Source organism: Hippocampus bargibanti, linkage group LG18, assembly GCF_051943395.1.
Source record: "Hippocampus bargibanti isolate YZ-2025 linkage group LG18, ASM5194339v1, whole genome shotgun sequence".
Classification (NCBI taxonomy): Eukaryota; Metazoa; Chordata; class Actinopteri; order Syngnathiformes; family Syngnathidae; genus Hippocampus; species Hippocampus bargibanti.
Window position 1 is genome coordinate 4,024,622 of NC_142751.1, and position 18,096 is coordinate 4,042,717.

Here is an 18,096-nt window from a genome sequence, read left to right on the forward strand (position 1 = left end):
AGGTTTGAATCTCGCTTCCGGCCTTTTTTTCGTGCGCTTGATGGGTTTTTGCTCTGGTTTCCTTCCAAAAAAACGTGGATGTCAATCGGCTTTGGGTGGGAAGGCAACCGGCTCAGAAGGACGGAAAACCATTTCCGCTTCCCGTTGGCATGTGCGCCAATGAGGGGTCATCCACCATGATGGAAAAAGGAGCGGGAGACCACGACGGGAGCAAGAATACGCCGCTCTGATTGAATTTCCAACCTTGGAGGCCGATTCCGGTTAAGATAAGCCAATCGCTCCAAGACAAACAAATAAGTGCCAGGTACGAAATGAGTCAGCGCACCTCCCAATGCGTCTTAAAAGCCCCCCCGAAAAAAATATAGACATACTGTGTGTGTGTGTGTGTGTATATATATATATATATATATATATATATATATATATGTGTGTGTGTGTGTGTGTGTATATATACATATGTGTATATATATATATATATATGTATATGTATATACACATATATAGATGTGTATATATACATATACATACATATGTGTATGTGTGTATATATATATATATATATATATATATATATATATATATATATATATATATATATATATATATATATATATATATACACACATATATAGATGCATATATGTATATATATATATATTTTTTTTTTTTCCTGCACAAATTAATTTAAGTGGCAAACGTTGACACTGCAGCTGCTATTCCACACATGCACGTTTATTTTTCGCTCCAAGCCAAACAAACAAAAATAATTAAGTCAACAGGAAGTGCAAACGTTTGTGGGATTCCACATAAGACATCCAATTCAAAAGCATGAAGGAAATTCCGAATTGGGGTGCACACACTACCAACATGCACAACACCCCCAGCCCCCCCTCACCCCCAACACAGACACAAAAACACATCCACTCGGTTGTATTGGTCCATGCGCAACAACTGTCCGTACATACTGAAAGGATGAGGCCTAATTTTGGGGAAACCGAGTCCAACTATCGTTTATGTAGACCAAGGGTGTCAGTCATTTTTGTGCTGTGTGTGTGTGTGTGGGGGGGTGTAGTTTAGTTTCCTCCCGGGGGCTAGTTAGCTTGCGCGGTTGCTAGCTAGCCAGCTCAATCGATGATCATGGAATTTCACAAGTTTGATTTGCTTTTGCGGGCCAGATAAAAAGATGTGGCGGGCCAGATTTGGCCCTTGGGCCTTGACTTTGTCACCTGTGATGTAAGGGAGTAGCCAGCTCTCTGAATAGAAAGAGAACGAGCTACCTAGCTCACTCGCTTAGCTGCTAGCTGGCTTGCTAGCTAGCTATCTGGCTCGCTAGCTGGCTTACTACCTAGCTATCTGGCTCACCAGCAAGCTAGCTCAACAGATGATCATGGAATTTCACAAGTTTGATTTGCTTTCACCGGCCAAATAAAATGTAGCAGGCCAGATTTGCCCCCCCGCCCCTTGACTTTGACACCTGTGGTTTATTTATGTAGACGATGACCTGGCCGACACTCGACGTCACCTTGTTACAAATTATTTCAAAGCAATTTTGCACAGAAAACCAACCACAGATTGAAAAAAATATGATCACATTGAGAATTTCATGAAATTCAGGTCACTTCAAACTTGACTTTGTCAACACGCAACGCCACTGCTTATCGTTACAATTCTCCAATCTTATTTTTTTGTCATTCTACAGTGTGTTCAACAAAAGGTCCAGGAACGGTGTCAGAAAATCGAAACAATAATGTTTGTAGTATTTGTAGACCGTTTGCAAATTCTGAAGCCGTGATGTCCATGCGCGTGCGACGTTAGTAGACGGAGTGAGAGTAGAAAGCGCCGTTTTGTGCGATTGGCTTTGCTGTGTCCATTTTAGCTCAGTAGTTCAAGGTAGGTGACGGGGACCTTCCCCTTTTCATTGCCTCGTTCACCAACCAGCCAATCGGGATCCATTCCGGGTACCGTGTAGACAGTAATCAGCTGAAACGTGACCAAAAGGGGAACAAAATGGACGTCATTTATTTGATAATACGAGGCTGCCGATCATATTTGATGAGCGTTCCGACAGTTGCATACTAACAGATAGCCAGCTAATATATTTTGTTTTTCTACTTTCATTCCTTTCATCACTTTGCTGCTGTGAAATGTAAATTTCTCCATTGCGGGACTAATGAAGGCAAATCCAATAACTAGCTAGCTAGCTGGATAGATAGCTAATAGATAGTCAGCTATCTAGCTAATAGATAGCTAGCTAGTTATTGTATAGCTAATAGATTGCTAATAGATTGCTAATAGATAGCCAGCTAGCTAGCTAGCTAATATATAGTTAGCTAGCTCGATAGATAGCAAATAGATTGGCAGCTAGCCAGCTAGATATCTAACAGATAGTTAATAGATAGCCAGCCAATCAGCCAGCTATCTAATAGATAGTTAGCTAGCTGGATAGATACCTAATATATAGCCAGCTAGCCAACACATAGCTAATAGATAGTCAGCTAGTCAGACAGATAGCTAATAGATAGTTAGCTAGCTGGATAGATAGCTAATAGATAGCTAATATATAGCCAGCTAGCCAACACATAGCAAATAGATAGCCAGCTAGTCAGATAGCTAATAGATATCCAGCTAACCAGCTGTACAGTATATTGACAAATGACGAATTGAATTTTTCAGATGATGAATAAATATGCTCAATTTGAGCTAGCTGGCTATCTATCGTTATGATTCTCCAATCTTATTTTTTTGTCATTCTACAAAAGGTCCAGGAATGGTGTCAGAAAACCGACACCATTGGCTGGCTATCTATTAGCTAGCTTTCTATCTATTTGAGTTATTCTGGGTTGAGTGAACGCTGGCGCATGTGGCTGCCGCTGCTCACCCACAGAAAAACTTATCCTGTGATTGTAAAGTGACCTTGAGAGTTTTAAAAGGCGCTTATAAATGAAATGTATTATTCTAATAAAAGGGCCAATGTACCTCATCAGCCAAGAGGGACAGCTCACTTGAATTATGAGCGTCGTAGTCGTACAGGACTTTGGCTTTTCGGGTGCCCGTGACGGGAAGCTGCATTTGTTCCACAACGAGCGTTTTGCCCTTGGGCGCAATGCTACCAGGGGACGGCGGTCCAGATGGAGGCGCAGCAGGAACGGGGTTGGGACAGGTGCCCACCGCGTTAGTAGATCTGAGTGGAGAGCGGGGACAATTTGTTTTCTCAAGTTGGGTGGATAGATAGGATAATCGATTTTTTGAATCATCCTTTGCCCTCACCTGTTGAGTTCCCGCTGGAGCTCATGCATGAAGTGATGACATTGAGCATAGTAGGTGGCCTGAGCTTCTGCAAAATCCTGCAAACAACGCTGATGGTTCAGCTTTGGACAAAAGAAAGGGGAAAAAATGATTTGACATCAGTGTCTGAAATAACATCTGCTCGGATGCCCGGGGCGTGCAACTTTTACGTCGGGCGTACAACTTACAAAATGTCTCTGCCTGGGTGGCCGACAACTTCTTAAAAAAAAAAAAAAAACGGAAGATTTTTTTTCCAATCAAACATTTTCTTTATTCAATAAAGCAAACGTTTGAACAAAGATTTCAAAATCAAAATTAATTATTCCGATTTTGAAATCTTCGTTCAGTTTGAAAATTTCGGAATTTCGGTTTGTTTGGCAATTTGCATACTCGGCACGGCAGCCAATCAGAAGCCTGCTTTGTGCTGGCGGATTTTCCCGACCGAGGGTTATAAGGTCATGCATTTGCATATCATTTTCCAAAGTAGATGCACAGAACCTCAGCCCCAGAAGAAAGATACAAAAGAAGCTAACAAAATGTAAACGTACATAATCCCGTGACTGTAAAGTGTCCATGAGAGTTTTGAAAGGCGCTTAGAAATTAATGTATGATTATGATTGATGATGATGATTATTATTATTATAAGCATCGTGGAAAGAGGAGTTTATAGCGTAGCTTATAGCAGATGACGCAACGCAAACATTGCGTTGTGTAACATGACAAACAGTATATGGACAAACGACAACTGGCGCAAAATCATCAGCAATGGATATTTATGAAAAATTAAGCAAGGGAGCATTTGTGGTCGGTACATCTTTAATAAAAAAAATCCTTAATACTTTGCAACAATGTTTTTTTTTTTGCGATTAGTCGTCTTAATGTGTTTCAAGTTGTGAAAAATGGGGCAGGCAACTTTATGGCCGGGCAGGCAACTTTTCAGAATTGTCTGCCCAGGTGTCCACTAACTCTTTGTCATGAGTTTCAGACACTGTTTGACATTATTGACAGTCGCCGCGCGTTTGACTCTCACTTTTCAGCGAAACGATACAACAATGCTACGTCTGAATTAGCATCGCGGCTTGGAATTGAAGCGGATTCGCATGGGACAGGAGTCTCTTTTCGTCAATGGATGCTGCAGCATGGTGTTTGCGTTCAAAACTTACCATGTAGCAGGCATGACTTGGACACCCTTAGCTTAGCGAATCTGGCGTTGGTGAGTGATGGTGAGTCCTGGAGCACTTACATGGGTGCTGCTGATGCCCTCGAGCAGCAGCCGGGTGACTTCAGCTTGTCGGTCAAACTCGGTTTGCGCCACGCGCAGTTCGTGCTCTGCCTAATTGACAGCATCATTGAAATTCGGCATGAACCTCGCGCACATGAATTGTGTGTTGTTTTGATGGGTAAAATCTCACTTACTTTGTCCACTTCCTCACTTAGTAGCTGAGGGAGCAGAAAGAAAAAAATAGACATTGGAATCTAGTATCTGATGAGCTATTTTCTTTACGATTCGTTACAAGGAAGAAGTGACAGTTCTGACGAAGGCTGAAGCCACAGCTGTAACTGTCAACTCGGTAAGTTTTTTTTTTCTTCACTCAAAAAAATAATCAACTAATAAGAATTGACACTTGTCAGCGATGTTCGATCGGACACTGTGGACGAAGGCTCGGACCCAGAAAGATTGTCTTTACTGCCGGCAGGAAACGTAGCCATTCATGACAGACGCCTGAATTCTGCAGCCCTTTGCCAAGCTGTTTATTGAGAGTATGCAAATTTAAAGGACAACCGACGTCACCTTTTTGTTTCTTAACTGACATCAGAAAAACGTTTTATAGCATCTAAAACACCCAAAACACACAGTATGATATTTTTATTCAAATGCAAAACAATAAAAATGACAAAGTGTCCAAAATCTGCAAAAAATTGAGCTGTGAATTGGGCATTTTCAGAAAGTCCCGCCCCCAGTTCATGACGACATGCCAAGACGTCTTGCATTGCTGGAGAATCAAAACAATGGCTTCAGATTCGGAGAATATGCTTTCTTGTTACACATCCAGTTATGAATATGATTCAAATAGTTCTGAAGAGGAAAGCATACATGTTTGCAATCGATTAAAGAATTTATTCCGTGCCATTTTGAGGCAACATTGGGGGGAAATGTCTCACCTAAAAAGAGGCAGAAAATGGTGACCAAGCTCCGTGTGAGGAATTAATCAGCCCGTTTCCACAGGCTGATAAATTCCTTATATGGAGCTTGGTCGCCCTCTTCTGGCGCAATGCCATTTTCAGACCAAACTCTTCTTGTCCTTTCGGCTTTTCCCTTCAAAGGGTCGCCACAGCGAATCAGTGTCCTCCATCTTCAGAGGTTTGATTCACATACACCCTCTGTATTTATCCGGGCTTGGGACCGGCACAAGAAGACTTATGTCCCATTGTGGCTACAGAACAAGCAACTCACTCAGTAAAAGGCTCCCAAACACAAAATGGTCATCGGCACAGCAACATTCAAAATGCATTGACGTGATGGAAGGACTGCTACAATGTGTCCTTTTTTCGGTCAGGAGCGTTCCTTCAGTGACGTCACGTACGGACTCGTCACCAACTCAAAAAACAAGACTTCCGGAATATTCAGCGCAAGTCTTAAAACGTAAAATATAGCTATATGCGGTGGAATCTTTGTAAAATACGCTCAGTAGAAGTCATTTGAAGCCATTTTACAAATTATGGACACAACTTGTCCAGAGACGTCGGTTGTCCTTTAAGTGATACAGTAGGAAAAACATAGTTTTCTTGATTAGAATACCACGCCCCTGGAACGTTCGGAGTGCGAACAGCTGTAAGTAATAAAACATTGTCTTCCATGAACTGATAAATTTGTAACCTGGCTAATCAGCTCTTCATGTGAAGGAGTTTTAAGTCATAAATTGCTTCGGTGATAAAGGAGTATCCCAAGTCCTAAATTCTGTCCAAGGCCAGATCTCCTAGTTTAACTTGCTGTGTCTGTTGACCTGATTGACCCCCGGTTGTCTGTGCTTCAATTGTGTATTCGAGTCACATGTGTTGACTAAGCATATAACAGCATGAAACTTTTACATATGATAACTTCTTATTCTCTATAAACATTGTAATGGATTGTCAACCGCCCCTCCCCCCCAAAAAAAATCATTCAGCAGTGATGACTGCTGGGCTACTAATGGCGAGCTAGCATAATTTAGTCAAGGATATTCGCTGCCGCTATCGAAACCGTGCAGCCCAGTGGTTCTGCTGGTGATTCTTACCGCTGATGCACTGGCGGAAAGAACATAATTTCGAGGCCTTGTCTCCTGAAAATCGGGTACAGCCTATAAACAACGAGAGCAAGGGATGGGGAGACAAACATTGAAAAAAAAAAAAAAAATCAAGCAATGTCTTTAACGTCCATTTCTGTTTCAAAATACAGTGATACCTTGGCTTCCGAACTTAATTGTTTCCCAGACAGTGTGTAAGGCGAAAAGTGTGTATCCCAAAAATGTATTTCCCATAGGAAACCATTAAAATGAGAATAATCCGTTCCCAGGTCCCCATAAAACACAATTTTCTACTTTCTAATTTTCTAAGCCTTAAAACTGCACAAAATACACCTTATTTTTTGTATAATAAATGTGCTATGGTATTGTAATTAAATAAATAAACTGTACTATATAATAAAGTCGTTTTATTTACCTTCGTGATGGTCGTTAATGGATTGATGGAATGGAGTGGCCGGTTTCATCAGCATTAAACACTTGATGAGGAACGTAGACTTCTTCTTCCACCATCTTGAGGAATGATTTCTTTTAAGCTTTGGCAGCTTTAGCATCAGACCTGGCTGCCTCACCATGACAAATGACACTATGAATCCTTGTATGACGCTTCAAGTTCTCGAACCATCCGTGGCTAGCCTTGAAATCATCAATGGATGACGAACTTCCAGGTTGCCTCTGGACGATATACGAGTGAAGTTGCCGTGCTTTCTATGCGATAATTTTACCTAGTTCCTCATCAATTGTGTTCTGTTTAGCTGGGTTGATAACGTTTTGCATCAAGCGTACAGATGGCTTGTGCGGGTTTTTGTGGAGCCTGATTGATGGGATAGTTTAACCTTGCAGTCTACACTCTGCCTTTGAACTATCAATAAAGTTGAAATGAGTCCAGATTTCACTGTTTTCTATCCATTTTCTCACTCTCTCTCTGTCATCTGCCTATCAATTTTTATTTGCAGCTCTGTGTTTCTGTAACCACCCCTCACTGCTGCGTTCTTGACCAATCACGTGCGGCTTTAACCGAAGACTGGGATGCGGGGAAAAAAAAGTCCGCTGCTATTTCCTTGTTAGGAGAGTGGGCTCTTTCGCGAACGACATCACTCATTGTCGCGCTCCGTGTGTATCCCGGAAAATAAGTCGTATGCCAATATTAAATTCTCGTGAATTTAACGTTCGTAAGCCGAAAAGTTTGTGAGCCAAGGCGTTCGTAAGCCGAGGTATCACTGTATTAGGACTTAATTATGTGGTTTTTTTGGTTGTTTTTTTAAAGGACAACCGACATCACTTTTTTGTTTCCTAACTGACATCAGAAAAGCGTTTTATAGCATCTGAAATACCCAAAACACGCAGTATGATATTTTTAGTCGTATGCAAAAGACCAATAAAAATGACTTAAAGTGTCCAAAATCTGCAAAAAAATGAACCCGGAAGTGGCCAGTTTCAGAAGGTCCCGCCCCCTTCTTTGTGGTGTCACCCCAAGACGTCTTGCCTTGCTGGAGAATCAAAACAATGGCTTCAGATTCGGATAATATGCTTTCTTGTTACTCATCCAGTTATGAATACGATTCAAATAGTTCTGAAGAGGAAAGCATACATGTATGCAATCAATTAAAGAATTTATTCCGTGCCACTTTGAGGCAAAAGGGGGTGGGGGGGGAGAAATGTATCACCAAAAAAGAGGCAGAAAATGGCGACAAAGCTCCGTGTATGGAATTAATCAGCCCGTTTCCACAGGCTGATTAATTCCTTACATGGAGCTTGGTCGCCCTCTTCTGGCTCTTTTTGGTGCAATGCCATTTTCAGACCAAACAAGCACAGCAAAATGCATTGATGTGATGGAAGGACTGCTACAATGTGTCCTTTTTTCGGTCAGGGGCGTTCCTTCAGTGACGTCACGTACAGACTCGTCACCAACTCAAAAACAAGACTTCCGGAATATTCAGTGCGAGTCTTAAAACAAATTATAGACACAACTTGTCCGGAGACGTCGGTTGTCCTTTAAGGCATTGTGACATAAGTCATGGAAATGAATTAACGTTCCACTCACTACATAATTGCAATTGTCTGTATCACGATTAAAAACACTGATTTCCACTTGATATGTTTCACTTAATTCAAACTTGGATCAAGGAAAAGAATAATAATAACGAGAATGATCCAACTCACTGCTGCTTTGGCCTCAGCCTGTTTGGCTTTTTTCAAGCGCGCTTTGCAGATGTCGAGATCCAGCCGTCGGTTCTCCAGAAGGCGTCGCTCTTTCTGCGGGAGGCGGGCAGAAAACGTGTCGGGCTGACAAAGGCAAATGAATGATGGCGACGGTGGCGCTCACCGAAATGGTCTTCCAGTCTCCTTCCAGGAAGTTGCGCAAAGGGGCGAGGAAGGTCGTGGCAGAGGTTTGAAGGAACTCTCGCTCCGCCGTTCCCAGTCTTTTCTGGTATTCGCCAACTGTAATCAGGGTGCTTCCTACAGTTGCCCGCAACAAACTCTAATTATGTTCTCGGATGATCAATTGCCGTGCAGAGTTATGTTGAGTGGATTGCCAAAATCCAGCATCAATCAAAGTCTCAACGTGTTCATGTCAGAAAGCAAATCAACTCACCGTAAGGTGTCCCGGAGCCAAAATCATTGGCGGTGTCCAGCATGTACTGGCCGAGCAATTCTGCATTTGTTGTCCTGGAAGGAAGCTTTTTCTCCAGTTTATCGTAGATGAACTCTTCTATTCGAGCGCCTATGTAGATCATACGATGTGCGATCAATGTGTTTAATTATTAACTTCTCACAAGTCAAAGGGTCCTCCTCACAACATTTTTCTTTCCTTCGTAAATACACTAACACGACTTGCATTGGAAAATAAAGTCCGAACTCACCAGTGTGGTCAACTGAAGCATGAAGGGTTAAAAATAAAAAAATAAAAAGGTTAATCACACAAATGTCGACCACAGTGGTCGACTTTTTCGGCCAATCTGCATTCTAAATCAGAGGGGTGTTGAAAAATAATAAATAAAACTTAGATATGTACAATGTGTGAAAACTTCGCAAAACTTCTCTTCTTTTCCTTTCGGCTTTTCCCTTGACGGGGTCGCCACAGCAAATCAGTGTCCTCCATTTTGAGAGGTTTGATTTGCACGTTTGTTTTGGCCAAGCTTTTACGTCGGATGCCCTTCCTGACACAACCCTCTGTATATATCCGGGCTTGGCACCGGCACAAGAAGACTTATGTCCCTTTGTGGCTACAGAACAAGCAACTCGTTCAGTAAAAGGCTCCCAAACACAAAATGGTCAAACCCTTGCTGTGCTCAATTTCTTCAACAGCGGCCAAGTGTCATATTGTAGTGTGGTTTCCTGAACCTTCAATGGCTGTGTAATGTTTTCGACTACTTAGAACCATAATAGCTTTCAACACATTTACACATTTCATCCTCGCAAATACGTCACGGCTAAATGTCATTCAAATATCGTCGTGACGCGAAATGTCCCTGAAGGGGAGAGCAATGCATGGTATAGTTTCAAAATAACAACCATCCGTCAAGAATTTGGAGACAAAAAAATTAACACCCGTGACGTCACACAACCTTGTACGACGACAATGTTAGCAAAACAAGGGCAGTAAAAAAAATACTGGACAGTGTTATAATCACACATAATTTATGAAATAATAAATAACTGTTCTTTTCTATATCCTGCATTACGAAAGCGTGGAAACAATAAAAAAACATATCTGTTCCTCTACTTTAATAATTAATGTGGCACTGCCTCTGTGAGCTAAACTCCCACCTTTGACTCATCTCGTGATGGGAATTCCGGCTCTTTTCAGAGAGCAGGTTTTTTTGCCTTAGCTCACTAAAAAGATCCGTCTCTTTTGGCTCCCAAATGGCTCCTCAGTTTATTTGTTGTTGCTTAAAGGACAACATACACCATTTTTTGTTTCCTATCTGACGTCAGAAAAACATTTATAGCATCTAAAATACCCAAAACACGCAGGCTGATATTTGTAGTCAAATGCAAAACACCAATAAAAATCACTTAAAGTGTCCAAAATCTGCAAAAAAATTGAGCTGCGAATTGGGTATTTTCAGAAAGTCCCGCCCCCAGTTCGTGACGTCACGCAAAGACGTCTTGCCTTGCTCGAGAATCAAAACAATGGCTTTAGATTCAAAGAATATGTTTTCTTGTTACTCATCCAGTTATGAATATGATTCAAATAGTTCTGAAGAGGAAAGTATAAATGTTTGCAATCGATTAAAGAAGGTCTTCCGGATCATTTTGAGAGATCAGGACTGATGTGTAGCGTCACAGAAAATGCAGAAGATGGCGCCAGAGCTCCGTTGGAAATGGGTTCATTTTTCAGCTTGGAATTTTGTTTTAAGACTCGCGCTGAATATTCAGGAAGTCCTGTTTTTTAATTGGTGACGATACCTACCGTGACGTCACGGTAGGTATCGTCACTGACCGAGAAAGCGACACAAAATGCATTTTGGGTACTTTGTGTGGTCTGAAAACTTCGTGTTGATGGTGAAATTAGAAGGAAAACACATAACGCGATGGTAAATCGTTGTGTGTTGCACCAAGACTACTATTTGATACTCGCTGACACAAATTCCCAGCAGACAAATCAACCCATTTCCAACGGAGCTTGGGTGCCATCTTGTGCATTTTCTGGGAGCTACATTGCTGTCATTGACGGCTCGAATTGATATGGGAGGACTCCTTTAATCGATTGCAAACGTTTATGCTTTCCTTTTCAGAACTATTTGAATCATATTCAGAACTGGATGAGTAACAAGAAGGCATCTTCTCCAAATCTGAACTCCGTGAGGCCATTGTTTTGTTTCATGAGCACGGCAAGACGTCTTGGCGTGACGTCACGAACTGGGGGCGGGACTTTCTGAAAATCCCCAGTTTCTTTTTATGGCAGTTTTTGGACACTTTCAGCCATTTTTATTGGTGTTTTGCATTCGACTAAAAATATCATACTGCGTGTTTTGGGTATTTTAGATGCTATAAAACGTTTTTCTGTATATATCGATATAACCGGACTATCGATATATCCGATCCTGCGGCATGTAAATTTTCTCCTTGCGTTCATAGAAATAGTATCGTAATAAGCAGTACTATCGATATAACCGATATCGATATAACGAGACTTTACTGTATATTATTTATATGGCTTTATTTATATATGCACAGAGTTAGTGGATGCTAACTTTCCCTTTCCCTGTGGTTACTCTGGTGTGATGATCAGCTGTCACTAATTTGCTTTTGATAGTAATAATGCTATAATCCCAACTAGTAAAATTGACAATAATTGAATAATAACAGCATAATGTGATAACATTTGTCCAATGTACCTGTCTACACTGATCTCCAGTAACCTGCTGAAATGGCTCCAAAACAGTGCATGCGTCGTGCAGTACCTCCCCAGCTCCTCTGCTAACTTCTCAGAAATGTGTCTTTCATTGAACTCAAAACAATCCAGCAGACATGTCCCCACTTTGAAATGTTCAATAAAGTTGCATGTAACTGACATGTAGGATGTCGTGGTTCGTTCGGGATGTCCGGCAGTCAGTTGTTAGACAAACAGCTATGGCTTTTTTGACCCGTTCTTGGACTGCAGCACGTTTTTTGTCATATATGATTCTGGTATGATTCTTTGAGAAAGTCTTCAGAATCAGAATCAGAAAGCCCTTTCCTGTTTCATGTGCTACTAACCACTTCTCGTTCTCCTCACTGCTGCGTGTCTGTAATTCTCCCGTCCCACCTCTACCACGGATCTTGACCAATCATGTGCAGCTTTAACTGAAGACTGGGGGCGGGGAATAGAGGGAAAAAAAGTCGGCTCCCATTTCCGGCTCCTAGTTCTTCGTTCACTTCAGAGATCCGCCTTTAAGGACCGGCTCGTTCACGAATGACACATCACTGGACTCATCCCCTTTTTTCTTTGGATGTCGAAATCGAGGTAAGCATTTTGAGAGCTGGCAATTTTTGTTTTTCATTTCCAAGTTCTTCTTCTTCTTCTTTTCCTTTCGGCTTTTCCCTTCAAGGGGTCGCCACAGCAAATCAAGTTGAAGTATTTTAATACATTGCCGCGTCATTATTTGTGAAGGGGCATGCTGAATCACTCTAATTGAGGGGAATACGTTGTTTTCTGCTCTTTTCGTCAGGTATGCTGTGTTTTGTGTGGGCCCTTTCTCTTGATGGCCACGGGGAGGGCACGCTATTAACTAATTGACGGGAGGAGAATGGTTTCTACTATTTTCGTCAGGCTTTGGCATTGAGACGATTAAAGTATTTATGTTTAGGCAAGTGAACTGTGTGATTCACTACATATGAACTTTCTCTCTCTGGGTCTATGAAATTAATAAGTCTATAACTACCTGAATGTTTTAATTTTAATGACTAACCAAGGTTAATTAACACTTGGTAAAACAATACCATCTCTCTGAACACCTGAACTCGTTACATTGTGGCGCTACTAGTGATGTATCGTTCGCAAACGAGCCGGTTCTTAGAGCCGGATCTCTGTAGTGAACAAAGAGAGTCTGTTCCTAACAAGGAGCTGGAAATTGACTTTTTTTGTCCTCTAATCCCCGCCCCCAGTCTTCAGTTAAAGCCGCATGTGATTGGTCGATATCCATGGTAGAGGAGGGAGGGGAGAATTACAGACACACTCAACAGTGAGAAGGGGGGTAGGGTAGACAAATGTTATCACATTATGCTGTTATTATTATTCAATTATTATATTTTTTACTAGTTGGTATGATAGCATTATTAATATGAAAAGCAAATTAGTGACAGCTGATCATCAGACCAGAGTAACCACAGGGAAGAAAGTTGCTCTCTGTGCACATATAAATCAAGCCATACAATTAAAAATATTTGATATAGTGTATTTTTTTATTTGTTTTTTTACATAATTCTACATGATTTTTGGTAGTTAATTTAAGCAACAACAAAAAACAAACTAACTGAGGAGCCATTTGGGAGGCAAAAGAGCCGGATCTTTTTAGTGAGCCGAGCCAAAAGAACCGGCTCTCTAAAAAGAATTCCCATCACTCTGCGCTACACCGCTAGTTATATTATATTCGCTCAATATTCGCAGCTCCAAGTTCAGCTAAAGGTTCCGGGTCACGTGACTTTTTCCCGCTCGACGGGCACAACCCCAAACGAGGCGTCTCTGTCACCTGGTCAAGTGACAATGACGTCAATCAGACGCGCCTCGAAACGACACTTCATTTTTCACGCCCACTTTTACTCGACTCTGTCATCGAAGTAAACAACCCCGTTTGTTTATTAGGAGGCCAAAGTGGTATGAATGTATGTTTCATTTGTATTTTATGTTTCTATATATTCTCTTATTGCTTTGTTCATTCAATAATACACAATTATTTTTATCTCTGTAGTTCTACGCTGTGCCTGTGGAGACAACTAAGACCATAGTAAACATCAATGGAAAAAAACTGTGGCCCTGTTTGTGAGAAAAAACGTTTTCTGAAGACTAGCTCTATTACTATAAAATAAAACTTGTTGGGATATTTTTGTCTTCCGCCCCCCCTTCCCAAAGAAAACTAGGGGAGGCCTCACTTGGATTTGGCTGCAGGAGCACCTCTGTTTGTCTTAAGATCTTTTCAGTCCAGTTCTTAGTACAGTCCGCCCGAGTGATCAGGTTTTCAAGGTGAGGATCAAGTTCAGTCTTCTCAGCCTGGCCCAACTTCTCTTCTGTGAACTTAACAGATTACAATGTCCCCAATGAAAAATGAAAACCACATGTATCTCATTTACATCCCCATACAATAATAATAAGAAGAAACCCAATATTCATCAAATAATTCTGGTCCCAGTAGTGATCTAACTGGGTGTCCCGGAACGAATCCTGGCAGCATCTCGGGTCATCTTTAGCTTGAATAAAATGTGTTTTAGCATGTAGGTATCAGTAAAAAGTAATGAACTTGGACTCGACATAGGTATATTTTCAGACTTGGAGCTGTACTAACAACAGTAGTAGAGTAGATGCATTTCGAATTTTTATCAGGAAGTACAGTACTGTACACAGTTCATATGAATGTCTTAAAAACAACGCGAGACCGATGGTCGAGTTTTGAAGCTTCCGGATGGCGGTACCCGGTAGAGCGTGGAATCACGTGACTCAAGCCTCCCAGTTATTAATAATAAATGGTGGCTTGACAGACGTTCATCGGCTTACAAGTGCTCGCAATGAAGCGAAAATACCAGTCTTGTTCGGCGTTTTCATAAACACAAATTCCTCAGGACGACGCATTTGGGGTAGGGGTCTGTGGTACACCGAGCAAAGGCCCGACGCATTCATCAGCATTAAATGCAGTTTCGCTAAATCGAGGAGGGGTGGGGGGTCTTGCAGGAGTGTCGGGACGATTTTGCTTACCTGCACCGCCCTGGTGAAAAAGACTCCCGCATCAGAAGCTAATTTTTTTACGTTAAAGTCCATGCTGGTCGGCTGTGCTAATCTTGCACGGGAGGGGGCTACGTGTTCGTTTCCCACAAGAGGGATTCCTCTGAATCAGATGAGAATGATGTAGCAGCAAACAAACAGAAAATCCGCCTCATCCAACGATCGGAAATCGACCCCCTTCCCTGCATTTAAAGAGACAGAGCACTAAACTGCCAGTCACGTGCCCATGATGCAGCCCGGTGTGTACTGTACTTGTACACTGTACAAGTACAGTGTACACAAAATCCTCCAAATGTGAATTTTTAGTTAACTCAATTACCCATCAGTCTGTGCTTTTACCCACACCCTCCTTCAGTGATAGTAGCATTAACGAATAAACACGCTACAAGTGTCTCAGATTAATATCATTATGATGAGGCCTTCTGATAATTTGAGGAAAAAAGAATAGAAAACAACAACTTACTGCACTTTGTTTACCACTCCATCTTTATTGCATGTTCACCTTTACACCAACGGCCTGGTACGATTTAGATCAGGAAAAATACATCCATTGCGTGTGGATGAAGTTCACTCAAATCTGGATTCCACTCGCCGTTACACTAGAAACCAGTTGCAGGTTGATTTTTAATGACGATTGGTGAAACTGACAGACGGTTTGAGACGCAAGTGATTTTTTTCCCCTGAAAAAAAAAAATCTGCGATGCACTGAAACCGCGATAAATGAACCGCGAAGTAGCGAGGGGTCACTGTACGCATCAATGTAAGCAACTTTGATCATTAGTCGATACGGTCTTTAAAAAATATAACAGAAATAAATTACAAGTCTGGGAATAGTTTCACTTTGGCTCCACCCCAACACAGAAACAACAAACAGAATTGAATGGCGTAATTGCAAAACTTTGTAATCTCAACATCCACAATGTGTGTTATCATTTTTTTACAGCAACATGTATAATCCAATGACTTGTATGACAATTTGACCCCTTGTGCTCTTCAGGGTCACCGCTGAGCTAAAAGCTAACCCAGTTTAGCACACCCTCCACCGGATGCCCGAGAACCTCTCGCTCTCATACTTGTGCAGGAAGTGAAGGCAACACAGAAGTCAGGTATGTAAGAGCAAAACACGGCAACCGCGTGCGAGATATCTTCATTTGACACCTTCATATTCCAAACGACAGAATGAATGGGTGAAAGCGTGCTCCAAAAACGTGTCAAGAACCAAAGCCATCTGACTCCGCAGTGGTATCATTATTATTTCGTTGAGCGCATCTCTGAGATGTGTGTCATGACTGAAAATTTTTAATTTGAAATATTTTCCTATTTTTGTTGTAATAAAAATGAAGTCAACCTGCGGTAATCTGATTAACTAGTCTAAATGTGAATCGTTTCCTAAAAAGCGCCATCCGTCCCACATTATTGTCATTGGTTGTGATTAGTGAACATAAAAGGTAACAAATGTGTCATGTAAATATGAAGGTCAAACAGGGAAAGCGTTTCATTTTGAAACGTCGCAATTTATGAAAGACTGTGCGCAATCCAAATGATCCTTTATTGACCACGGATTGTTTAAACCGTGGTTTGAGTGATTAAGTAAGCACAGAAACATTTGCCAGCCCGATCTAAATCATTTTAAATAGAGGGTACAGTCGTGGTTGTTTACAATTATATTATAAAACATACGCACGGTAAAAGGGATAAACAATATTTACATATATATATTTATATATATATAACAAAAACTCTATGTGGGGAGTCTTCCCTCAAGCTGTGAAATGTAAATTTCTCCACTCCAAGACTAATAAAGGCGAATCCAATCCAATCTAATGCCCACATCAGCGTACTTGCGTCTTGGCTCAGCTTCACGTGACCGCAGCTCAGCGAGCTGACCGGGTGAGTGTGGCCCACCTTATGCGGGAGTCGCGCGACACTGCGTGACCTTTCACCTCCGCCCGTTCTCAATGCTACCTGGTTGTTGTTGAGCGTGTCCGTTTCCTTCCGCTGATAATCAAAGCGTTAATCCAGCTGCTATGTTCTATCAAGAAATATTTCACAAAACACACACGGGGCGATAACAGTCAGCCATCCACACGACCCCCAGCTTCCATCCCATCGGATGAGAGGCATGTGAGCAGCAAAGGTAAAAACGTCATGCGTCGTTGCCTTAACCCCTAGATGTCATATATGTGAAGCCGGTGCCCAAACTGCTGCAAAAAGGATCAGAGAGACAGTTGTGCCAACAAAATGAAAACAAATCACAAGAAGAAAATGCACACATTGACCCTTGTGGTGATGACGAGGACCTTAAGGTTGTTCTGCCGGATAACCGAGGTCAACCTCTTTGTCCGTAGTTCACCTCCTGGGCGTGATTTGTTTCCATCGGGTCTTCCTTGAAGCTGTCGCACTGTTCCATTACTTTCCTAAAATAAAAGGCAAGAGATTTAAAAAGATCTGTGGGATTATACAATCCGCCATCAAGGAATGAGTTGGTTCTGTTTTGTGTCAAGGGTTTTTATTAACAAAAGAAGCAGTTCAACAAAAATTTTGTCCTGTCCAAACATGGCAAATTTCTTGAGAAATATTTAGAAATGGACACGATTGGTCGGAATGATTATTAATAATATGAATAAGGACAAAGGGACGATGACAAAAGGGTCCCAGGTTGTTTCGTTTCGCTATGTCTTTTGTGTTTGACTTTATGATATGATGGCATGTAAATTGAACAAGTGTGTGGAAAAAAAGCTTGTCTTACTGGGCCATATCCTTTGTCTCAGGCTGCGAACTTTCCAACTCCAAAACTCTCTCCAAAAGGCCAATTCCTCCTTCTTTTATCAGTAGGGGACAATACTTGCTCGCTGCACATGGAACAAGAGCAGAGATTCAACATAATATTATATATATATATATGTGTGTGTGTGTGTGTGTGTGTGTGTGTGTGTGTGTGTGTGTGTGTGTGTGTGTATATATATATATATATATATATATATATATGTGTCACTATATATATATATATATATATATATATATATATATATATATATATATATATATATATATATATATATATATATATATATATATATATATATATATATATATATATATGTCAGT

At 41.2% G+C, this 18,096-nt stretch overlaps 1 protein-coding gene and 1 long non-coding RNA gene across 2 annotated transcripts; both read right to left on the bottom strand.

Moving 5' to 3' along the window:
• Window positions 1–711: 711 nt before the first annotated feature.
• Window positions 712–15,141, bottom strand: sh3glb2b (SH3-domain GRB2-like endophilin B2b). The gene is made up of 11 exons (XM_089020725.1): window positions 14,962–15,141; window positions 14,145–14,286; window positions 9,163–9,291; window positions 8,893–9,026; window positions 8,730–8,822; window positions 6,561–6,623; window positions 4,702–4,725; window positions 4,529–4,618; window positions 3,268–3,368; window positions 2,977–3,181; window positions 712–1,980 (listed from the first exon to the last, which is right to left on the bottom strand). Exons 1-11 carry the CDS (start codon window positions 15,022–15,024, stop codon window positions 1,873–1,875), a joined length of 1,152 nt encoding a protein of 383 aa, XP_088876851.1. The 5' UTR covers window positions 15,025–15,141; the 3' UTR covers window positions 712–1,872.
• Window positions 15,142–15,869: 728 nt separating this feature from the next.
• Window positions 15,870–17,840, bottom strand: LOC148884289 (uncharacterized). Its single transcript, XR_016118264.1, has 2 exons — window positions 17,738–17,840; window positions 15,870–17,405 (listed from the first exon to the last, which is right to left on the bottom strand). It is a non-coding gene; the product is annotated as an uncharacterized LOC148884289 (long non-coding RNA).
• Between the last annotated feature and the right edge of the window lie 256 nt (window positions 17,841–18,096).

What these genes read in the sequence shown, in the direction of transcription:
- sh3glb2b (XM_089020725.1), bottom strand. Translation starts at nt 15,024, where the DNA reads ATGGACTTTAACGTAAAAAAATTAGCTTCTGATGCGGGAGTCTTTTTC. An exon ending in GCTCCTGCAGCCAAATCCAA is followed by an intron (nt 9,292 to 14,144) that starts GTGAGGCCTCCC and finishes TGATCTACATAG; the next exon opens with GCGCTCGAATAGAAGAGTTC. An exon ending in CTCCAGCGGGAACTCAACAG is followed by an intron (nt 3,182 to 3,267) that starts GTGAGGGCAAAG and finishes CTCTCCACTCAG; the next exon opens with ATCTACTAACGCGGTGGGCA.